We start from the raw sequence: 25,968 nt of genomic DNA, 5'->3' as shown, positions 1-25,968 counted from the left end.
TTAGCCCATTCTAGATGTTTAATATAAATTGAATCATACAATATGTGGTCTTTTTGACTAGCTGCCTTTACTTAGTATAATGTTTTCAAGTTTCATCCATGTTGTGGCATGTATCTGTGCTTCATTTATTTATGGCCAAATAACATTCCATTGTACGGATATATCACATTTTATTTATCCATTCATTGTCTGATGGACATTTGGCTGTTTCCACCTTTCGGCCATTATGAATAATGCTGCTGTGAATATTTATGGACAGGTTTTTGTGGGCATATGTTTTAATTTTTCGTTGCTATATCTCTAGTAGTGGACTTGCTGGGTTGTATGGTAACTCTAGTATTTAATTGTTTGAGGAACTGCCAGAGTGTTTTCCAAAGTGGCTGCTCCATTTCATACCTATCAACACAATATGAAAGTTCTGATTTCTCTGTGCCCTAGCCAACAGTTATTAATCTCACTTTTTGACCTAGTGGGCGTGAAGTAGTATCTCATTACGGTTTTCATTTGCATTTTCCCGATTACTAATTATGTTGAACATCTTTTCATGTGCTTGTGGCCATTTTGCAGTGCTAGGGTTTAATGCAGAGGTGGCCTGAATTCATCTCAAAGGGAAAAGAGGGTGTTTCTGTAATATTTATGCTAAAAGAATCTTTAAGATAAAACTCATATATGCAAGCTCAGAAGCTTGCAGAGATGTTGTGAGGATCTGATTAAATGACAACAAATATAAAAGTATTCTGCTTATAGCAGGTGCTCCATGCATTAGGTTTTATTAGTCAGGATATAGTATTTGTAAAAATTCAATGCAGTTCTTAGACCATCTAAATTTAGAATCTAGAAAACAAAGTATTTTAATGATAATGACTCTAAAGAATTAATGAAATGGTTACTTTTGGTTTTAGGGAGTTTTAAAAAGTGTTATAGTAATACATATTTTGGAAGACTTTTGTGAAAATACAGTGAGGTAAAATTTTAGAAAAATACAGACCTCTTCCTTATCCAAGTAGAAAATAATAGAAGCTCAATATTAGAGGGGACCATAAAGATCATTAGTCTGAGAACCTGTGACTTGCCAATAAAATGTGACAAAGGTCAAGGGGGTTTGCAGATGTAATTATGGTTCCAAATAAGTTGATTTTGAGTTATCAAAAAGGAGTTGATTCTGGGTGGACCTGGCTTAATCACATGAAAGCTCTTAAAAGGGAGACCGAGGCCCTCCCTGAGGTCAGAGAGATCCTCTAGTTGGCTTTAAAGAAGTAACCTGCCCTGTAGTGAGAGGGCCTGGGAGAGGGAGAGGGCCACATAGCAAGAAAACGTGGGCAGCCTCTAGGAACTGAGAGTAGCCTCAGGCTGGCAGCAAGCAAGAAAACCGGAACTTCAGTCCTGTAGCCTCAGGAACTGAATTCCGTCAACAACCTTGTGAGCTTGGAAGAGAACCCCAAACTCAGGAAGGAATGCAGCCTGGCCCACACCTTGCCTGCAGCCTTCTAAGATCTTGAGCAGAGCATCCAGTTAAGCTGGAACTAGACTCTGACTCATGGAACTCATGAGATAATAAATGTGTGTTGTTTAAAAAAAAATCATTAGTCTAACCACATGTCTGACCCTTTAATCAATCACATTGATGCTGATTATTTGAGGAGTCTTTATAATTTACAGGTGCTACCCATATTATCTTACAGGTTTTTCATGGAGTCTGACAAATTTTACAGTAGTTTTTTCTTTTTTTTTTACTATATTTTATGTTCATTGGTATTTATGGGATAAAAATTGTCAATTGTGATGTACTACTTATACATAGTAGTAGCATTACTATGTATAAGAAAACGAATGAAAAACTACTGATTGTTATTTATTAGTGAGTTTATTCTGCTATGCCTAAAAATCTGTAATTCAAATCATTGCATAGTAAATCATTTGTTCTTCATGTATCTCAAATATGTGTAATTGCTAAAAGCAGCTAACTCATCTGGATACATTATACACGTAATATTAGTTGAAAACAGTAGTAAGTACTTGCTAAGATAATTAATATAGTGTATAATTATATGGCATCAAAACTGCAAATAGAAAGCAGATTGCAGGTGTGAATTTCCTAGGTTGTTTTCTTGTTGCTATTCTGGCTCACTTTTAAGAATGCTCTCTAAATAGAATTTTTAATGTTGCAATAAAATTTGAAAGGCTGAGATCACATTTTATTTTTCTTAATAGCAAGTGATTTAAAAATTTTGACAATATATTATTTTTTAGCTATTACATTTATATGCCATATTGTCTTATTTTTAAATAGTTTAATGGCATTAAGTGTGTTTTATTTTGTTACTCTCACGTTACTTTATGATAGTACTAAATATTGAGTCCAGATTACTTTTATTTGACATTTACTGTCTATTGAATAGTAAATTGCATTTATTATCTGAGGCCTGTGTCCAGGTACTTGCTTTTTTTTTATTATCCCTTATGTGTCAAGAAGGAATAATAACACATAAATCTTTGATTAATAAAACCTGTGGTTTCCATTAGATCTTTGGAGGAAAGGTAAATCTAAGGGTCCTTTAAGTTCTACTTAAAGTTATATTGAAATGATGCTGGAATAAGCAATAAACTTCAGTCAAATGAATTTCACACTTCCAGGATTTGATTCCTAACTAGCTTGCAATAAGTAGTTCTTTATACCATTGACATTTTTGTACTACTCATGCAAATTTCGTATCTGTTTTTAGAAATATGATGAGCAGAACTGGATTTGAAACATGATTCTGTTGTGAGTTTCTCTGTTGCAATTTTCTTTCATCCTATAAATATTTAGTTTTCTCCTGTTTCTTCATGTATTTATATGGGGACTTTTAGTCAAACTCTGTTTTTCTTTCTGGTGTCTGCTATATGGAAATTCCTGTCCTTTGTTTCTTTACCTTTCAGCTGGCCTGAAGTTGACTTTTTTCTTTCTTTCTTTTGATCCTAACAGTAGACGAAAACTTTGGTCAAGTCCTTTATTTATGGATACCTTTTACTTCAACTTTCATGGAAAATTCAGAGTTGACCCTATGGTAAAGCCTATTTTTAGGGAATAAATTTGTACTAAGACTATCTGTAAAGGTGGGTTCATCAGAAAAGCAAACTAACAATTTGCTCTAAGAATAGAGTATGTATTTTAATAATGTGAAAAAATTGAGAGATGAGGCTCCATCTTGATCTGAGAGAGATAGCAGCAGGGTCTTAGTTCCCTGCCCAGGAATCGAACCTGGGTAACCTCAATGAAAACCAGGGCTCAGCTACCTGAGCAGAATCCTAGCTACCAGGGGCTAGAGGCTAGAAGCAAAGTTCCCCCGGCTCTTGCCCCATTTGAAAAATCATTTTTTTAAGGAGGCAAAAACTGTAAAAACAGGTACAAAGTTTATTATTAGAGACACAGTGCAACATGTAGGGGAGAACACAGAGAAACTGTTTTTTTATTTAAGACAGAAGCAAGGCAGAAATACACACCTGGAGAGAAAGGGTGTGGGCGTCCTCCCTAATGAGGAATAGTGTAGTAAAGAGATGGTTAAATCATTTGTACAGGGCAGTTAGTCTGGTCTTTGTTTACCTTTGACCAATTATCTCACTTCTCTTCCCACATCTGACCTGTTCTAGGACACTCCTCAACATGCCTGCGAATGTTGAGTTTTACCAAGATGGATTCCAGCACAGAGGCTAGTGGGAGGTTTGACAGCACCTATTATGGGGTGGCGCCCCTCCCTTTTGACCCCCAAGGAGCCTTTCTGCACATGTGCAGTCGGGGAGGTCTCCTTGACCTCAAGAGTGGTCATCTTATCTCTTTACTCCAGCAGAGCTCAGCTCCTGTCATTAACTTGGTCCTTGAAGTGTCTAGGGAAAACAAATCTCCAATTTTACTCCGCTTGACAAATACCATCTGTCCAGCCCAGGGGCCCATCCACCTCTTACCTCAGTCTTTTTCATTCTTGTTTATTGGGTTAGGATGTTCATAGTTTTGTATTTTTATAAATAATTTTTACTCTGCAAAGATAGTTTTACTAGGTGGAAATTTCATGGGCTTATTGCATCTTATCATAGATACATGATAATTTGAGAAAATTTATCTGCTTGGTATGTTTAGTATTCCTTCTTTTCTATGTAGCTTCCAACTCCGAGAGATTTAGTCTGGTTTGTTATTGTTGATTTTAGTTAACGGGATCCTTACATTATCATCATGCATTGTATTTAATATATATATATATATATAAATATATAAATAGAAATATGCTAGCAAAATAATCTGTGGAGGTTTCTTTGGATAAATATACCTTGAGCAAATGTTTTGATGAGTTTTAATAAAAAAGTATATTTTACTATAAATTAAAGCACAGTTCTTTAGTGTACATGTATTACTGCCGTAGCAATATACAATTTCTGAAAAACTTCCCATTCTGGATAATCCCCTACCTATCTAATAGGGCTCCAGGAAAAATTAGGGTTAGGGGAAGGCCACTCAAATCCCATGGCACTTTGTAATCAGAGCCCTAAGAAAAACAGTTAACCATCCTTATAAAACCACTGGCACATGTTCCTTGAGGACTTGTGTTTCCTTCTCTGTGATATAGGTCCTGGTAGTAATTCACTTCTAATGACATCATTTTTGTCAAAATGAAAACTCTGAATCAAACTGTTGCCTCCTTTCTTAATCCATTGTTTTAAATCAGAGAGTATCTTTATTTCTTCTTTATCTGCACTCACATTTTTTCCAGATAGCTTAACTTAGTGGAATGCATGGTCATTAAAGTCATTAGAGTAGTCTGTACTTGCACTGTGGGGAGGCATTTTTATAGATTTTCAGCTTTTTTTTCCCCCTAAGATCTTTATAAATTGCTAAGATTTTGGCTTTAATTGTGAGACAGCTTGCCCCTGATTGCCTCAAAACAGTAATGTGCTGGAAAAGAAAAACTTAAGAATCAATAAAACTCCATAGTTTTATGCTGACATCATTCCCTTATTTACCAATTGCATATGAGTTAATTCACATCAAAGAAACCAGAAAAAACTGTACTTGGGAAAATATTCTCTATATGGGAGGGAAGTGTTTTCTCAAAAGTAAGGCCAAAAAACCCTATATACCTACACATATATATATATATTCCTTTTTTAAAAATTCCATTAGTGCATAATTTCATCTTCCTGAAATGATTTTTATAGTTAAAAGCTATCCAAATTCCAACTGTGTTCAACAGTCATTGTAACCAGTGAATTCATAATGTTTCTTGGGTTCTGTGTATATGTAACACAATTTTTTCTGTGTATGTGTATATGTGTACACCTCTGTCTCTACCTCTATTATCTATTTGCCTAGCAAGTACCAATAAAATAACAAAACTCTTCTACAGGAATTAGAGTTTTCCATTTTTTTAAATGTTTATTTATCTATTTATTTATTTATTTTTTTATTAGTCATCCATTTTATACACATCAGTAGAGTTTTCCATTTTTAATACAAGGCTGTGGTTGCAGTAAATCTCTTCTAAAATTTTGCAACTAGAAAATCAGTGAAAGTTAGGACCATGAAAAGAGACATTTCAACATTTTGTTTCAAACGTAGGAAGTAACGTCGGTCTAAATCACATGTGAACTTCTTTGAGCTGGAACTTCTGGATCATATAAGGATGCATGGTTATGTCAACATGATTATTAATGTTGCTGGATAGCCAGGGTTTGGGATGATGGTGCTAGAGTTTTGAAACACTGACACTACCATAAAGTGTATCATTTTTCTAACTAAACTAGAACTTCTACTGTTGGACCTTAACTTCTGTAAGGTGCCATCCATTCCAAAATGCTATAAAATATCAACCCTCTTTACTTTGATTAATGATACATTGTCAGAGTGATGAATTCTTCTAGAGTGTAATTTGAAAGATAATATCATTCTAGGGAGAAAAAAAAAGTTCAGGCGAGAAGTTAGAACAGTTACCCGATGAAATCCTAGCATCATGCAGTGTAGTGAAGGCTGTGGGGAACTCTGGAAATGCTGGTAGTAAATCACATTCTTTGGCTTTAGTTTAAGCCTCTCTCTTACAGTGAGATATATGATTTACTATGTGCCCTGAAGGCTGTTTTGTCTTGATTTTTAAACATTTTTGGCATGTAGAGAAGTTGCACAGGTCATTTTATTCAATTTTAGTCCCCTCTGCCTCCTCTTAGTTGCTACCTATGAGTACTGCTATATGTCAATTTTTATGAAGATGGAAATGAAATTATCTTTGAGTTTTTAAAATTTTTTTTTATTGTGGTAAAAGTCACATAATATAAAACATACTATTTTAACCATATTTAACTGTGCAGTTCAGTGGCACTAAGTACATTCACATTGTTGTGCAACTCTCACCATCATCCATCTCCCGAATTTTTAACCTTCCTGAAAGTGAAACTCTGTCCCCTTTAAACACTAACTTCCCATTCTTCCTCCCCAACTCCTCCCCACCCCTACCCCTCGGCCCCTGGCATCGACCAGTGTACTTTCTGACTCTATGAATCTGACTATTCTAGGTACCTCGTATAAGTGGAATCAACAGTATTTGTCTGCACCTAATGTATATTGAAATGTATTTCTAAGGTTAACTTAATAAATGTCCTGCAAACAGATTGTACCTTCTTTTTTTTTTTTTCCTGTGCTATACACATTTACCATTGCAACCAAAGAATAAAATACCTAGGAATAAAGCTACCTAAGGAGGCAAAAGACCTATATGCAGAAAACTACAAGACACTGATGAAAGAAATCAAATATGACACAAATAGATGGAGAGATATACTATGTTCTTGGATTGGAAGAATCAGCATTGTGAAAATGAGTATACTACCCAAAGCACTCTACAGATTCAGTGCAATCCCTATCTAATTACCAATGGCATTCTTTACAGAACTAGAACAAAAAGTTTTACAATTTGTTTGGAAACACAAAAGACCCCAAATGGCCAAAGCAATCTGGAGAAAGAAAAATGGAGCTGGAGGAATAAGGCTCCCTGACTTCAGACTATACTACAAAGCTACAGTAATCAAGACAGTATGGTACTGGCACAAAAACAGAAATATAGATCAATGGAACAGGATAGAAAGCCCAGAGATAAACCCGTGCACCTACTGTCACCCAATCTATGACAAAGGAAGCAAGAATAAACAAGGAGAAAAGACAGTCTCTTCAGTAAGTGGTGCTGGGAAAACTGGACAGCTACATGTGAAAGAATGAAATTAGGACACTCCCTAGCACCGTAAACAAAAATAAGCTCAAAATGGATTAAAGACCTAAATGTAAGCCTGGACAATATAAAACTCTTAGAGGAAAACATAGGCAGAACAGTATTTGACATAAATATTTAAGTTTTAAAATTTGAAAATATCTTATAATACATATCAGACAGTGTTATGACACAACATTTATAGTTATCTATTTTAAATATTTTATAACAATAACCTTTACATTCTTGTTCATTGGTTACTTATTACTTAAAGTGATAGTTGATATATTTTTAAGTGAAAGATAATGTGTTTTGTGTTGAAAATCTAGATGTGTTCTTCTAAGGAAAGACAAAAGGCTGCAGGGATATACACCAAACTGTTAATAGTGGTTACCCCTGAGAAGTAGTATTCATGAATTGGAAGGAACCTCTATTTCTTACTTTTTAGTATGATGGCATGATGATTTATTTTCACTGGGTTTCTGTAATTTTTTTTTAAATGTTGATAGTGTAAGTCTAGGTCTGTGTTACTATTCCTCAATGGGAATCTCTTGAGTGTTTGGGGCAGGAACTTTTCTTGAGGTGGACCATTTCTCACATTTCAGAATATGTATTAAACCTGGTTATCATCCATTAAATGTTAGTAATGCTCTCCAATGCTTGTGAAAACTGAAAACACCTCCCCACTCTTCAGGTTTCCTTGTCTCAATTGGGAAGCACTGATCCTTGTATTAGTTAGGACTTTTTACACTAACTTGGTCAAAAAGAGTTTTTTCTTGTTATTAAAGACCTCACAGATGTCTCATTGTATGAGAGTAGGGGTCATGTAGCTGAATCATGGTAGGAACCAGGACTGGATTTTGGAAATTGTTGAAAGACTAGGCAGACTCCTTCTTCCACTTTTATTATTTTTTCCTGTATATCTACTTTTTTTTTCTTGTAATTAACAAATTATGAAGATACATAATAGAGGATCAATGACAGAGAGACCAATGTTGCTTTCTTGATTTCAAATCTAAATCTTCATGAGCTCAACCTGGTGTCCACTTATTGTCCAGTGAACCGTGGCCCAGAGGGCAGAAATATGTTGAGCAGTTGTATTTTCCATGGTGGGGCTGGTGAGGATGAGCACTGCTGTGGGTCAGGAAGAAATTATGATAGAAGGGGACATGACAAGAGACTGAACATTCACCCTAATACAAGTCTCTGCTGCAGTCAGCCTAGTCTTGTCTTGTTTTATTGTTTAGTCTAAATTCCTTTTATTGAGGTTTAATTTACATACTCTGAAATTCACATTATAACTGTACAATTTGATGATTTAAAAAAAATAGATTTATTTATTTTTTTGGCTGCGCTGGGTTTATTTTTCATTGCTGCACACGGGCTTTCTCTAGTTGCCGTTAGCGAGGGCTACTCTTCATTGCAGTGCGCAGGCTTCTCATTGCGGTGGCTTCTCTTGCTGTGGAGCACAGGCTCTAGGCGCACGGGCTTCAGTAGTTGTGGCATTCAGGTTCAGTAGTTGTGGCTAGTGGGCTCTAGACCGCAGGCTCAGTAGTTGTGGTGCATGGGTTTAGTTGCTCCGCGGCATGTGGGATCTTTCTGCACCAGGGCTCGAACCCGTGTCCCCTGCATTGGCAGGCTGATTCTTAACCGCTGCGCCACCAGGGAAATACCAATTCAATGATTTTTAAAGTAAATTTACAAACCTGTGCAATAGTCACTACAGTTGAGTTTTAGAACATTTCTATCACACCAAAAATTTCCTGGTACTTTTTTGCATTCAATCCTTGCTACCACTTCCAGCCCCGGGCAACCACTGGTCCGTTATCTGTTGCTATAGATTTGTCTTTTCTAGAAATTTCATTTAAATGGAATCATTCCTATGCAATCTTTTGTGTCTGACTTATTTCACTTAGCATAAGATTCCTGAGGTTCTTCCACAGTGTTGCATGTTCATTGTAGTGGTTCATTGCTTTCCAATGATGAATAATATTCCATTGTATGGATATATCATATTTTGTTTATTCAATCATCAATTGATGGACATATAGATTTTTTTTTTAGACTTTTGGCTGTTAGGATAATGATGCTAGGGGTATTTCTTTGTGTACAGGTGCTTGTGAAGACATATTTTTACTGCTCTTGTGTAGGTACCTAGGGGTGGAATTGTTGAGTCCCAAGGTTAGTACTTGTTAACTTTTCAAGAAACTATCAAACTATTTTCCAAAGTGTCGTGCCATTTAACATTTCTTTTTTGTTTTTTTGGGGGGTGCTGTGTTGGGTTTTCATCGCTGCATGCGGGCTTTCTCTAGTTGCGGCGAGAGGGGGCTACTCTTCATTGCGGTGTGCGGGCTTCTCATTGCAGTGGCTTTTCTTGTTATGGAGCACGGGCTCTAGGGCACGCAGGCTTCAGTAGTTGTGGGACGTGGGCTCAGTAATTATGGCTTGCGGGCTTTATAGCACAGGCTTAGTAGTTGTGGTGTATGGGCTTAGTTGCTCCATGGCATGTGGGATCTTCCCGGACCAGGGCTCAAACAGTGTCCCCTGCATTGGCAGGTGGATTCTTAATCACTGCACAACAGGGGAAGTCTGCCATTTTACATTTCTCACCAGTAACATATGAGGGTTTTATTTTCTCCACATTTTTGCCAAAGCTTGGTACTGTCAGTATTTTGCATTATAGCTGTTCTACTATGTGTGTAATGATATCTTATTGTGGTTTTAATTTGCATTTCTCTAATGACTAATGAAGTTGAACATCTTTTTATTTTCTTATTAGCCATTTATATATCTTTGGTGAAATGTTTATTCATATCTTTTGACCATTTTAAAATTGGGTTATTTGTCTTTGTTTATTGAGGTTTGAGTTCTTTATGTATTCTAGATATATGTCTTTATCAGATATATGATTTTCAAATATATTCTCCTAGTCTATGGCTCAACTTTATTTTTTAATACAAATTGAAAAATTCAAATTCTAGGTCTTTTACATTTCCATATACATTTTAGAATAAGATTGTCAATTTTAGGATAAGGTTGTCAATTACTACAAAAACAAACAAACACAAAACTTGATGGAATTTTGGTATAGAATATATGACATTCTCAGATCAAGTTTCATTGATCAAATTTCATAACAAAGCCTCTATTTATCTTTCTTTCATGGGTCATGTTTTTTTGGTTTTTTTTTGTTTTTTTTTTTTTGCGGTACGCGGGCCTCTCACTGTTGTGGCCCCTCCCGTTGCGGAGCACAGGCTCCGGATGCGCAGGCCCAGCGGCCACGGCTCACGGGCCCAGCTGCTCCGCGGCACGTGGGATCCTCCCGGACCGGGGCACGAACCCATGTCCCCTGCATCGGCAGGCGGACTCTCAACCACTGCGCCACCAGGGAAGCCCCATGGGTCATGTTTTAAGTGTCATCTTTAAAAATTTTGCCTGATCCAAGGTCCTTAAACTTTCCCCCTATATTTTATTTGATAAGATTTATAATTTTAGCCCTTGGATTTAGAGCTACAATGCATTTTATTTTGTATACGGTGTGAGGTAAGTGTTTGTAAGTTCATATTTATGCATATTGCACTCTAATTGGCCCAGTACTATTTGTTACAAAGGCTATCATTTCCCATTGAATTTCCTTGGCATCTTTGTTAAAAGTCATTTGAACATAAGGTCTTATTCCTGGACTCTGTATTCTGTTCTTTTGATCTATTTACCTAGCCTGATGCCAATACTACACTGTCTTGATTACTGTAGCTTTATAAGAAGTTTTGAGATCAGGTGATATAAGTTCTCCAATTTTTTTCTTCTGTTTAAAATTATTTTGGCTATTCCAGATCTTCTACATTCCATATACATTTAAAATTTTTAAATTGTGGTAAATCGTACATAACATAAATTCTACCATCTTACTCATTTTTAAGTGTATAACTCAGTATGTTCACATTATTGTGCAATCAATCTCCAGAACTTTATCTTGCAAAACTAAAACTTCATCCCCATAAAACAACATTGTACTTTGTTTCTATGACTTTGACTATTCTAGATACCTAATATAAGTGGAATCATACAATATTTGCCTTTTGGTGACTGACTTATTTCATTTAGCGTAATTTTCTCAAGTTCATCCATGTTGTGGCATATCAGTTTTCCTTCTTTTCTAAGGTTGAATAATATTTCACTGTATCTATATACCACATTTTATTTATCCATTTTATCCATTCATGCACTGATAGACATTTGCATTATTTCTACCTCTTGGCTACTGCTATCCTAATGGGTATTGGATGATATCTCACTGTGTCCATATACATAATAGGATAAGTTTGTCAATTGCTACAAAGAAAAATCTTGATGGGATTTTTTTTTTTTTGGTGGTACGCGGGCCTCTCACTGTTGTGGCCTCTCCCGTTGTGGAGCACAGGCTCCGGACGTGCAGGCTCAGCGGCCATGGCTCACGGGCCCAGCCGCTCTGCAGCATGTGGGATTTTCCCGGACCAGGGCACGAACCCGTGTCCCCTGCATCGGCAGGCAGACTCTCAACCACTGTGCCACCAGGGAAGCCCCTTCATGGGATTTTGCTAAGGATTTTATGGAGTCCACAAATCAATTTGGGGAAAATTGCCACTTAACAATATTGTCTTTCATTCTATGAACATGATTTTGTTTCATTTATTTAGATCTCATTTAATTTCCTTTGTCAATGTTTTGTGGTTTTTAGTCTTAAGTTCTTGTGCTTTTCTGTTAAATGTTTTCCCAAGTATTTTATTCATTTTGAAGTTACTGTGTATGTAATTCTTTTCTTAATTTTATTTTCAGGTTGTTCATTGCTAGTATATAGAAATAAAATAGATTTTTGAATGTTGATCCTGAGTTCTGTGACCTTGATGAACTCACTTATTATAATAGTTGTTTTTTTAGGTACCTTGGGATTTTCTACATAAAGAATTGTATCCTCTACAAATAAAAGTAGTTTTACTTTTTCCTTTCCAACCTAGATGCCTTTTATTTCTTTTGCTTGTCTTAATGTGTTACCTAGAGCTGCCAGTAAATGTTAAAAAGAAGTAGTGAGTGTTTACTTCCTGGCTTTTTTTCTGATTAAGGGCAGAGCATATATTCTTTCACCATTAATTCTGATGTTAGTTATAGGTTTTATTGTAGACGCTTTTATCAGTTTGACGAAGTTCCTTTGTATTTCCTGTTTGTTGTGTGTGTTTCCTGCTCTTACTGAAATAATCATGCTGTTTGTCCTTTATTAACATGGCCTATTACAGTACGTGATCTTCAGATGTTATGATTGCATTACTGGGATGTAATTTCACTTGGTCATGATGCATAATTTACATGTTGGTGGATTGAATTTGTTAATATTTTGGGAAGGAACTTTGTATCTACATTCATGTGGCATATTAAGCTGTAGATTTGTTTTCCTGAAATATGGTTATCTTCTTTGGTATCAGGGTTGTATTAGCCTTATAAAATTCATTTAGAGGTATTTCCTTGTCTATTTTCTGTAAGTGTTTGTATTGGATTGGTTTAATTTCTTCCTTAAATGTTGGATATAATTTGCCAGTGAAGCAATCTGAGTCTGGGACTTTTTTCGTGGGAAAATGTTCAATTACTAATTCAATTTCTTTACCTTATTATTCTACTTTTCTTCTTTTTCTTGCGTCAATTTTGGTAATTTATGTCTTTCATTGAATTTGTCCATTCAATATAAGTTGTCCATTTGTTGGCGTAAATGTTTCAAATTCCACTATAATCCAGAAATTACTGTAGGTCTATAGCGATGTTTCTTATTTCATTATTGATTTGTTAATTTGTATTTTACTCTGTTTTTTTTCTTGGTCAGTTTAGCTAAAAGTTTATAAATTTTTAAGTCTTTCCAATTTTAGTTGCCTTGATTTTTTTTTTTTTTTTTGCAGTATGCGGGCCTCTCACTGTTGTGGCCTCTCCCGTTGCGGAGCACAGGCTCCGGACACGCAGGCTCAGCGTCCATGGCTCACGGGTCCAGCCGCTCCGCGGCACGCGGGATCCTCCCGGACCGGGGCACGAACCCACGTCCCCTGCATTGGCAGGCGGACTCTCAACCACTGCGCCACCAGGGAAGCCCTAGTTGCCTTGATTTTTTTGCAGTTGTTTTTATTTCATTGATTCTACTCTGATCCTTATTTTGTGAATTCTACCTCCTTTTGAACTTTTTTCTTTTCTTTTTCTACCTTCTTGAAGTGAAGCTTAGATTATGATTTTAGATTTTTCTTCCTTTCCAAAATAGCACTGAAAGCTATAACTGTCACTTTAACCACTGCTTTTACTGTATACCATACATTTCTATATGTTGTGTTTTCATTTCCAGTCAATTTTCTAATTTTCTTTGTGACTTATTTTTCATCCAAAGGTGATTTAGAAATGGGTTGTTCAACTTCTAAATATTTTATTATTTCCCAAAACTATTTGTTCCTGATTTATATATTTTTGTTGAGATCAGAGAGCATACTTTCTATGATTTCAATTCTTATGAATTTATTAATACTTATTTTATGTGGAGCATATGTCTGTCTTGGAGAATGTTCCATGTGATCTTGAAAAGAATTCGTAATCTGATGTTGTGAGGTTGAGGGTTCTTTAAATGTTATTTAGGTCGAGTTACTTGATGTCGTTAAAGTTTTCCATGGCCTTACTGATTTTCTGCCTAGCTGTTTCATTAATTTCTGAGAAGGAGGTATTGAAATTTCTAATGGAACAGCGAGGCAGAAAATCAGTAAGGCCATAGTGTTAATGATAATGCTAATGATGTTGCTATATATGATTTTATGCTTCTAAAAGAAATTAAGAAAATAAAAGAGAAAATAAATACTTAAGCATCTTTTCTGTTTACTCATGTATTTATGCTTCCAGGCCTCTATCTTTCTTCTGGTAGATTTAATACCTTTCAGCCTTAAAACCTTTCTTTAGTATTTCTTGTAAGGCTGATATGCTAGAAATGAATGATCCTCTTTCTGAATATAAAATTATCTTTGGCAGTTTTTCCTTTCAGCACTTTGTATCATTCCATTACCTTCTGGGTCTCTATTTTTTTCAGATGTGAAATCAGCTTGTTATTCATACTGATGTAGCCTTATATGTAGTGAGTCATTTTTCCCTTTTTCCTTTCAAATTTTTCTATTTGTCTTTGGCTTTCAGTAGTTTGATTATGATATGTTTTGGTGTGGATCTCTCTATGTTTATCTTTCTTGGGACCTGTTGAGCTTTGTGGATTTTTGAAGTGATAATTTTTCATCAAATATGAATATTTGGGGCCCTCATTTCTTATAATTTTTATGCTTATTTCTCCCCCTCTGATATTCCCACTAAATGTATGTTGGATGCTTGATGCTGTCCCATAAGTCTTTAAAGCTGTGTTCTTTTTCTTTAATCTTTTACATTTTTCTTTTCAATTCAGATGATTTATCTTGGTCTGTCTTCAAGTTGATTGAATCTTCTTCCTTTCATTTCAAATCTATTGTTAGTTTATATAAGTCATACTCAAGAATTTTCACTTGGGTTTTTTCTGTGATTTCCATTTTTTAATCAGCGCTTATATAGATCTCATTTTCAGGATCATCCCATTAAGTGTTTGTCTGGTCCACTGCTCTTCCCAACTGGGACCAAAACCTCAGGCTGTCAGAACCGAAGGTTTTCCCTGTTCATTTATAACCAAATTTTCTAGTTCACTGATAATGCCAAAGTAACTTCAAGACTCTGTCCTCCCCTGGCAATCAGGCACACTCCCTGTTCAGCAAGGCCAGTCTTGCCTTAGTAATTGGCAGACTTGGGAAGGGACATTTAATATAGGAGTAGCCCCATGCAGGGAAGCCTTACACTTTTACTGTTCTTCATTAATTTCAGCGTAGTTTTTCTTGAATAAATATTTCTTAATTTGTTTGCTTTTGGTTGGTTTCCAGAGTTCTGAAATGGTTTTTAACAAATTTATCCAGTTTAGCATTTGTTTTATGGTGATAGAATTATTTACTGACCTCTTCATTATACCGTCGTCAGAGGTCTATTGAATTTGGCAGGAATTCTATTTTCTGGATATTTAAACTATTTACCTTATTTACAGAGAAATGGTATGCTATCGTGATCTAGATAAAATGATAGCAGTCATTGGAATGCATTTCTTTATGTCATCACTCTGCTAGGTGTTTTTCTTAAAAGATATGTATTCACAACAGCCCTGCAAGGTAGAGATTGTCTTCATTTTACAGGTGTAAACACTTAGGCTTAGAGAGGTAAATTATTTGCCCTTTTGTGCTGTTATTAATAGTGCCACTTATTTTGCCTGTGTTGACATTGACTCAGCTTGGGTATAAGGAATGAATGTTCAAATGGAATTTTTAGTCATTTTTATCTCAGTAAGTCAGTTAAATTAGATTCAACCAATATTTCTCAAGTACTTACCAGCATCAAACAATGTTCTAGTTGCAAAGCATGAAGGACAGGGCTGCAGGGAGGAGAATTTCATATATATATGTGTGTGTGTACACATTTATATATATGACATGGTCCCCCCTCTCAAGGAATCAAGGAATTCATCATCACAAAAGAGAAGATAGATATTTTCAAACAACTGTAACACAGCTGACTAAGTGTTCTGACATAGTGATTCTCAAACCTTAATGTATGTTAAATTACATATTAAACTGCAGATTCTGATTCAGTGAGTCTGAGTGGGACATAGATTTCATATTTTTAGCAAGCTTTCGGGTGACGATGATACTGTTGATATATGGATCACACTGAAAAGCAAAGCTCCAGCATAGATGTAAGCTGGGAGTTCTAAGAGCACCCAGAAGACATGAGGTTTTTTTGCTGTGGTTAGTTAAGGAAGAAAACATCATCTCAAAAGGATAAACAGTTTGCTCTTGGAGTGATGTCAACATCATGGTAACATGAGATGCTCTGTCTCTCTCCTTCAGTCTACAACTAGTAAAACATCCATAACTCAGCAAAGCTTCCTCTGTCCAACACACTAGGATGCCAGAGAGTTCCACACATCTGTACATCTGGAAGTGAGTGGACTGGAACACAAAGAAGAGGCAGAACTGTTGGAGCATTGGAGGTGGTACCCATGATCCCAGCCTGCTGACCATGGCAGGTGATCCCACAGCCCCAGAGAACCCAGTAGCAGAGCACATAACTCCAGAATCCCAACTGCAGTGGCACCCATGGTCACAGGGGACCAGGCAGCAGTGCTGGAGGCAAGGGCCCACAACCGTGGTCCCTCCATCTTTGGTGGGTGCCTGTGATTCTGGCCTCCCCCTACCTTTGGCAGTGGCATCCTTGAACCTGACAACCCCAGATGCAGCAGGGGTACTCTTGACCCATGCTACTCTCCCCACAATCCGGGTGACCTTGGATGTGGTGGGGTGTCCACTACCCTGTTGTCCCCAGTGGCAATGCTAGCAACAGCAGTGACACTGGCACAGCAAGGCACCAGCAACCCCGGAGACCCAAACAGTGACAACTTGGATACTGAGGACACCTCTGACAGAGGCAGTGGAGGGTGGGAAATGCCCATTCTCAAATATAGCCAGAGGCAGCTCAGGTAAGAGAAACCAAAAACTTGTGCTGTAGTGCCACCTACTGAAAAACAAAAGAAAGGCTTTTAATATATACCAACTTGTTTAACTGTTAGAATCAAAGCTATAAAGCTTTATCTAAATAAGACAGGTGTTTGCTACTTCAGATGCGCTGGCAGAGGAACAACTCCTCAAGCACCATGAAAAACCATGATAACACAGTATCACAAAAAGAAAGTGACAATTCTCTAGAAATCGAACTTAAAGTCATAGAATAATACAATCTAACTGATAGAGAATTCAAAATAGCTGTCATGATGAAAGTCAGTGAGTTACAAGGAAACTCAGAAAGACCATTCAAGTGAGCTCAGGAATAAAATTAATGAACAGAGGGAATACTTTAGCAAAACCGAAACTCTGAAAAACAGAACAAACAAAATCTAGAGCTGAAGAACTCAATAAATGAGATGAAGAAGGCATTAGAAAGCACTGGAAATAGAGACCATATGGAAAAAAGAATTAGTGAACTCAAAGATATAAATATAGAAGTGATTCAGGTAGAAGAGAAGAGAGAACTAAGATCTTTTGAAAATGAAGAAATTCTATGAGAACTATCCAGCTCCATTAGGAAAGGCAGCATAAGGATAATGGGTATCCTAGAAGGAGAAGAAAGGGAGAAGGGAGCAGAGTTTATTTAAAGAAATAATAGCTGAGAACTTCCCAAATCTGAAGGATCTGGAGATACCAGTCCAGGAAATTAAGAGAACACATTATTATTATCTCAGTGCAAAAAGACCTTCTCTAAGACACATTATATTAGAACTGTCAAAAGGCAATGATAAAGAATTTCGAAGGCAACCAGGAGAAAAAAGATAGTAACTTACAAAGGAACCCCATCAGGCTATCAGCAGAAACTCTACATGCCAGAAGAGAGTGGAATGACATTCTCAAAATATTGAAAGATAAAATCTGTCAGCCAAGAATACTCTACCCAGCAAAGTTATTTTTCAGATATGAAGGAGAAATAAAGCATTTACCAGACAAACAAAAGCTGAGGAAGTTCATCACCATTAGACCTGCCTTACCAAAAATGATAAATTAATTAGGTTGTTAAACAATTATAGCATAGAGGTTAAAGAGGAAAAAGCAGTAAAAATAAATATAGACACTTCAATTTGGTTACAAACTCACAACATAAAAATGGATAATTTGAGACAACAAAAACATATAAAGGGGAAGAGGACAAGCAAATGAAGATAATATGCCATCAGCAGAAAAAGGACTATTTTATCTATGAGACTTTTATATAAACCTCACGGTAACCACAAAACATAAATCTAGAGCAGAGGCATAAAATATAAAACAAGAGGAAGCTGAAAAACATTGTAGGAAACTACCAAAGTAAAGTGGCAGACAGAAACACAAGGAAAAAGAAACAATGGAAATATAGAGAAACCAGAAAACAAGATAAAATGGCAGTACTAAGTCCTCATCTGTCAATAATCATCCTAAATGTGAATAGATTGAACTCACCAGTCAAAAGACACAGAATGGCTGGATGGATTAAAAAACAAGAACCAACTCCATGTTGCCTCAGGAGACTCATCTCAGCTCTAAAAGCAGACATAAGCTTAAAGTAAAGGGATGGGAGATGATAGTCTAAGAAAATGGTAGCCACAGGAAAGTAATTGTAAACATACTCATATCAGTTAAAATAAACCTCAAGCTAAAAAAGTAACAAGAGACAAATATGGACATTATATAATGATAAAGGGAACAATTTATCAAGAATATATAACATTTATTAATATATTTGCACCTAACATAGGAGCACCAAAATATATAAAGCAATTATTAACAGACCTAAAGGGAGGAATTGACAGCAACACAAAAATAGTTAATAGTAGGGAACTTTAACACCCTGCTTACACCAGTGAATAGATCATCCCAGTCAGAAAGTCAACAAGGAAACAGCAACCTTAAATGAAACATTAGACCAGACAAATTTGATAAATTTGTACAGAACATTCCATCCAAATGCAGCAGAGTACACATTCTTCTCAAATGCACATGGAACTTTCTCAAGAATAGACCATACGTTTCAGCACAAAACAAATATCAATAAATTTAAGACAATTGAAATCATGTCAAGCACCTTTTCTGATGACAGTGATATGAAAATAGAAATTAATTATAAGAAGAAAGCTGGAAAAGTCACAAATGTATGAAGACTAAACAGCTTGCCAATGAACAACTGTTGCGTCAATGAAGAAGTCAAAGGAGAAATAAAAAATACCTGAAGACAAAAATGAAAATACAACCTACCAAAATCTATGGGATGCAGCAAAAGTGGTACTATGAGAGAAGTTTGTAGCATTACAGGCCTGACTCGAGAAACAAAAAACCTCTCAAACATTCTAACCTTACACTTAAAGGAACTAGCAAAAGAAGAACAAATGAAGCCCAAAGTCAGTAGAAGAAAGGAAATAATAAAAATCAGAGTGGAAATAAATGAAATAGAGACTTTAGGCAATAGAAAAGATCAATTAAAACAGAGGTCATTCTTTGAAAAGATACAGTTGACACACTTTTAGCTAGATTCACTAAGAAAAGAGGAGGTTCAGATAAATAAAATTAGAAACAAAAGACTAAAAATTACAATGGATACTACAGAAATACAAAGGATCGTAAGAGAATGTTACAAATAGATATACACCAACAATAGGACAACCTAGCAGAAATGGACAAATTCTTAGAATCAAACAATCTTCCAAGACTGAATCATGAAAAAATAGAAAATCTGAATAGACCAATCACTAGTAAGGAGATTGTAACAGTAATCACAAACCCTCCAAAAAGCAAAAGTCCAGGCCTAGACAGCTTCATGAGTGAATTCTACCAAACATTCAGAGAAGATTTAATACCTATCCTTCTCAAACTCTTCCAAATATTTGAAGAGGTGGGAATGTTTATTTTACAAGACCAACATTACCTTGTTACCAAAAACCAAACAAGGACAGCACAAAAAAAATTACAGGCCAATATCTCTGATGAACGTAGATGTGAAAATTCACAACAAAATATTAGCAAACCAGATATAATACATTTAAAGGATCATGCACAATGATCAGGTGGCATTTATTCCAGGGATGCAAAAATGATTCAACAGTCACAAATCAGTCAACATGATACACCACATTAACAAAATGAAGGAGAAAATCAAGTAATCATCTCAAAAGATGCAGAAAAAGGACTTGACAATATTCAACACCCATTTATGATAAAAACTCTCAATAAAATATGTAGATAAGTAATATACTTCAAAGTAATAAAGGCCATATGTGACAGATTCACAGCTAACATCATACTCAAAGATGAAAACCTGAAAGCTATCCCTCTAAGATCAGGAACAAGACAAGGATGCCCACTCTTACTACTCTTATTTAATATAGTATTGGAAGTCCTAGCCAGAACAATTAGGTAAGAAAAAGAAATAAAAAGCATCTAAATTGGAAAGGAAGAAGTTAAACTGTCACTATTTGTGGATGACATGATTTTATTTACAGACAACCATAAAGACTTCATTGAAAAGCTATTAGAATAATAAACAATAACCATAGATTTGCAATCAATATGAAAAAGGTTGTGTTTCTATACACTAGCAACAAATTAGAAGAGAGAGATATTAAGGAAACAATTCATTTACCATTGCAATAAAAAAATAAAATATCTAGGAATAAATTTAACCAAGGAGGTGAAAGTCTTGTGCATGAAAACTATTAACAATATTGCTGAAAGAAATTGAAGAAGACACAAACAAATGGAAAGATATTCTGCAATCATTGGAAGAATTAACATTGTTAAAAATAACATATGAGTGATATATTTTTCACATATGTAGGAACTTTTAAGTATTATAAAATAGCATGTAATAGTATTGTGGTGAATTTCTAATCTTAATGATTCTGTTAAATTTTATACCTCTTAGGGGATAGATGGCTTAAGTTTGTTGTATAATTCTACTCTTATAGAATACTTTTAACTTTGTTGCTCAGAAGTTTTGTTTTCTCAAAGTTCATGTAGCCCTCCAATTCCCCTCTCTCCTGCAATATGTCGGTGAGATGAGTGAAAGGAGTATCTCTATTCCTCCCTTCAATGTGCTAGTGCTTGGTCAAACATGAAAATAAATAAGCACAATAAATGTAATTAAAAACAAGAACTCAACAATCTAATCTCTGCACAAGCAGTTGTATATATCAATGTTATATATGAAAGTTGTTAAGAGAGTAAATCATAAGAGTTCTCATTATAAGGAAAATTCTTTTTCCTATTTAATTTTGTATCTATATGAGAAATGGATGTTCACTAAACTTATTGTGGTAAACATTTCACGATATATATAGTTTTTTTAAATGGAAGGAACAATGTTCATATCCATTATTAGAGATACAATTGAATAATTTTAAGTTGCAGAAAGTCAAAAGTAAACCACATTTTCTGTGTTAACATAATTTGGTAGGGAAAAGGGATTAGGCTGGAAGAAGGAAGACCTTGATTCTAACTCAGGCCGCAGCGTTTTGTATCCACAGTAATGGGGATCACAGTTCTGTTCACTTTCCTTGTAAAATTCTTTTAAGAATGAGAAAAATAGAGTATACATATATACTCTAACAACCAAGAAGAGTAATATTTAAATGTCGTGGGAAAAAAAAATTCACATTTATTGGCATTTTATTTATGTTGAATTAATGGAATCTTAAGACATTTAGATATAGGGTTCCAATTTATCAGTTATTCATGATATTTATCTTATTTTTTAGCACTAAATTTATTTATTTGTTTGTTTTTGTTTTTGGCTGTGTTGGGTCTTTGTTGCTGAGCACGGGCCTTCTCTGGTTGTGGTGTGCCGGGGCTACTCTTCCTTGCGGTGCGCGGGCTTCTCATTGTCGTGGCTTCTCTTGTTGCAGAGCGTGGGTTCTAGACGCTCAGGCTTCAGTAGTTGTGGCATGTGGACTCAGTAGTTGTGGCTTGCAGGCTCTTGAGCACAGGCTCAGTAGTTGTGGCGCACGGACTTAGTTGCTCCGCGACATGTGGGATCTTCCCGGGCCAGAGCTCGAACCCGTGTCGTTGTATATATCAATGTTATATATGAAAGTTGTTAAGAGAGTAAATCATAAGAGTTCTCATCATAAGGAAAAAATTTTTTCCTATTTCTTTAATTTTGTATCTATTGGCAGGCAGATTCTTAACCACTGCACCACCAGGGAAGCCCACTAAATTTAATTTAAGAATAAAATCATTTTTTTGGCCATTTAAGGGTCTCTTAATATGCTACCTAAAACTGTTATAAAAATTACAGAATCATTGATAGCAAGATTCATTTTAGGACAGAAATAATCTTTGTTCTGTGCTATTTAAATATGTATATATATATTTGAATGTTAATTCTATCTTGATAATTTTATATAAAATACTATTGTTTTTTGATATTTTTAAAAATATAAAATATAAACTAGAAATTTTAACCACCTTTGAAGTCAATAGTACTTTATTCTAGGGAATTTAAAATCAGGTTAAATTGGATTACTTCTCTTAAAAAAATATTTGTTAAAATGCAGATGTTTCTGGAAAAATGAAACATTACCATTGGCTTAATTTCCTTTTTTTTCTTGATAAATCAAGTTTATTCAGGTTTAATTTATGAACAATAAAATCACACATTATTTCTGTGTCCACATTGTTTAAAAATTGTGGTAAAATACAAAAAATGTAAACATAACCATCTTAACCATTTTTAAGTTCAGCAATGATAAGTATGTTTACATTGTTGTGTAAAATGCACTCCTTTGAAGTGTGCAGGTTGATTTGTTCTGAAAATACATTACAATACACTTGTGTAACCTTCAGTATAAATAAATACACAGTATTTCTATCACCCCCCAAATGTTCCTTTGTGTCTCTTTATAATCTCCACTAACCCCAAACCAAGTAATGTCCTCAAGAAGACAACAGGTGCTGGCAAGGATGTAGTGGAAAGGGAACCCTCGTACACTGTTGGTGGGGATGTAAATTGGTGCAGCCACTATGGAAAATAATATGGAGTTTCCTCAAGAAATTAAAAATAGATCTACCATATGATTCAACAGTTCCAGTTCTGGATATATAGCCAAAGGAAATTAAAACAGGATTTTGAAGAGATAGATACACTCCTATATAGCATCATTCACAATATCTAAGATATGGAAACAACCTAAATGCCCATCAATAGGTGAATGGATAAAAAAGATGTGGTATATATGCACAATGAAATATCATTCAGCCATGAGAAAGAGGATATCCTCTTGCCATTTGTGACAACATGGATCGACCTTGAACACATTATGCTAAGTGAGATATGTCAGACAGAGAAAGACAAATACTGTATGATATCCCTTATATGTGGAATCCAAAATGTCAGACTCATAAAAAACAGCAAAATGGTGTTTACAGGGGATGGGGCCACGAAGGGGATAAGACTGATGTTTAAGGGTACACACTTGCAACAAGTAGTAAATAAGCCATGGAGATCTAATGCACAGTATAATGAGTATAGATAACAATTTTGTATTATAAATATGAATTTCTTTTAAAAATAAGGACTGCTTAGGTCTGTAAAGGCTTTTTGATGCTCTTTGGGAAAATTTGGAGCAGATGCCATAGGTTTGTATATGGACAGCAATATGTGTGCATAGGTCACTTTAGTCACTTTTCATAGATAAATTTATTAATTCAGTATGAAGTAACACTAGTTAATTTGATGTTCACTGAGTTATTCCAGAATCAGATTGCAGTGAATCTTAATAGATTTACTAAAGATCATAACTGGAAAGTAGTCTTAGCTATTTAAATAGGTAGCTAGATGAAAATTTTAAAATAGGCACATTTTCATGGGAGAGTATAAAATAATCATTTCTGACCCCTGCTGAAGTTTTCCTCTATCTTGAGAACATTTGCTAAGAAGTAAGACCTATTACTTGTGTTCCTAATGTCAGGTTTTCAGAGAGTCTCCAAAGTGTCTGCATCTTCCCTCTGGAGTTTGTTTGGTTCAAGCTCAGATGGGATCCAGAATCCTGCAGGGTCTCCTTGGGCAAACCAGGCTTATTGCTGATGGGAAGTCCTTTAGAGAATAGGGCCTTCCTGAGATTTGCCTGTTCTTTTCCGGCTACTCTGAAGGCACTTGAAAAGGCTTTTTGAATTCTTGTTTCCCAGTTATTTATTTTAATTCTGTAATTCTCCCTCTCCCTCCCCCAACACCTTATTTTTATGTTATTTTGCCATATGCTATTTACCAGGCACTGTGGTAACCACACAAAGATTGAAGAAGACATGATGTTTTCCTTCTGTGAACTTTTATGGTGTAGACAGACATCAAAAGATGATATAAAATCAATACTGTGTGGACTGGTAGGGATATCCTCAGTGTAGAAAGAGGGTGCAGAGGATGGGCGCCTCATGCATCTGTGGGAGGGCGGCAGGGAGAGGTGCCTGGACCCATGGGAGTAACTTGGGGTGAATCTAGAAGGAGAGGTAGGAGTGTGCCCAGCAAAGAAGATAATAGAGGAGGGAGGGCCTTCTTGGTAAGTGAAACTCATGAGCAAAGGCATGGCGAGAAGAACAACTTGGAGTTTGCTAGGGCACTTCTGGATGTGCACTTTTGAGTAGTTGATACCTTCTAAAGATGTTTTATCACCAACAAAATACTCATTACGGCTTATTCAGGCTCCCGCTAGATTATATTTAGTTCTTTAGCGGTGATGTGCGCAAAATAGCACACCTACCTATTTAGGGCTGATATAGTGGAAAGGCTAGGAGTCATTAGAATTATACACACCTGGGGTCACTTCCCAGCTCTGCCACCCACTCACCATGTGACCAAGGGCAAGTTATTTAAACCCTCAAAACTTTCCTTTCTTTATCCCTAAAACAATGATAAAAATAGTTATGCTTTAGAGTTGAGGATTAAATGACATGTTTTTAAGATACTTAGGATAGTATGAGCTCAAACTAGCCCTTCAGTAGATGGCAGCTGTCACTATTATATGGTTGATGTAAATGGCAATTTGTATTTTTAAATATTAAATAAAATGCATTGAATTTTATTAGTCATAGAATAATGAAAACAGGATTTAATATATCTAAATTAGTTAAGCTGACATATTAGGCTTTTTATTCCTATTTTGTTTACTTATAGGCAAAATCTCAAATATTATCCAATGTATTGGATGTTGCCCATCAGTTTATAAAGAAAGTTAATCCGGATGAACCCAAAGGGGAGAATCATTCTACAAAAGGGATTAGTGAAAGTCAGCATAAAACCAAATCTCTTCTTCTTCAGGGGAGCAGCTCTGAGGTAAGCTGAGGAAAATATAGTAGACATTTTCTGTCATACATGATCATGGAAACTGTCATTCATATACTCAGCTAGAGCTGTAGAGTTTTGGAGATTATTTGATCACATTGTTGGTTAATATGAATTTGTTTTTTTTATTAATCAGAAACACTTTAACTGTAAAAATCCTTTTAAAGAGATTGCTTTAAGTTCTCTGGCTACTAGTTTTTTGATGAATGATCCTTTGATCATATTGCTTTCCAGGCATTTTCACCACATCAGGAAATGAATATTTGGGAGAAATATAAAAAAAAAAACCACAATGCAATATAACAATTTTATATTAATCAGGATCTCAGAGAGGCTAAAAATACAAAACCTTGCCAAGTGTTTTAGGTGACAGGCAATTTCACAGTTATTTAAAATCAGATTTATACCAAATTGTGTGGTCATTCACATTGATTACTGATCCTATGATGTACTAGATAAGCTTTCATCAGCTCATGTTTGTGTTTTAATAATAGACTTGTTGTATTGATTCTTTAGCAAGAAAGAAACTTCCTCAAATTTTGATCCTTGTAATTAATAATCCTCATTCTTTTAGATGCCACTCGCCTTTTCACTGTAGTTCAGAAATAGTAACTTGGCCAGAGTCACACAGCTTGTTACTTTGTGACAGACTCAGACTTGAACTTCAGTCCCGTGAGTTCCTAACCTTTGCTCAGAGAACATGAAAGAAAACAGGCTCTATGGTAGCAGGCCCTCTTTACAGCGGAGAAACTATACTTGAATTGTCCAGGAAGGTTAGCAGTTTGGCATG

The 25,968-nt window shown here is 35.6% G+C and overlaps 1 protein-coding gene across 2 annotated transcripts in view; it reads left to right on the top strand.

The window, feature by feature from the left end:
* Positions 1 to 25,968, top strand: part of ZBBX (zinc finger B-box domain containing) — a 105,428-nt gene that overhangs the window by 27,325 nt on the left and 52,135 nt on the right. For both annotated transcript variants that reach the window (XM_060149219.1, XM_060149218.1), the window contains exon 7: positions 25,011 to 25,169. In XM_060149219.1, the coding sequence (XP_060005202.1) occupies positions 25,011 to 25,169 (159 nt within the window). The remainder of the gene's footprint in view (positions 1 to 25,010; positions 25,170 to 25,968) is intronic.

Source organism: Lagenorhynchus albirostris, chromosome 5 (genome assembly GCF_949774975.1).
Source record: "Lagenorhynchus albirostris chromosome 5, mLagAlb1.1, whole genome shotgun sequence".
Taxonomy (NCBI): domain Eukaryota; kingdom Metazoa; phylum Chordata; class Mammalia; order Artiodactyla; family Delphinidae; genus Lagenorhynchus; species Lagenorhynchus albirostris.
The sequence above is the reverse complement of the archived record's forward strand: the minus strand, read 5'-3'. Positions and strand labels throughout refer to the sequence as shown.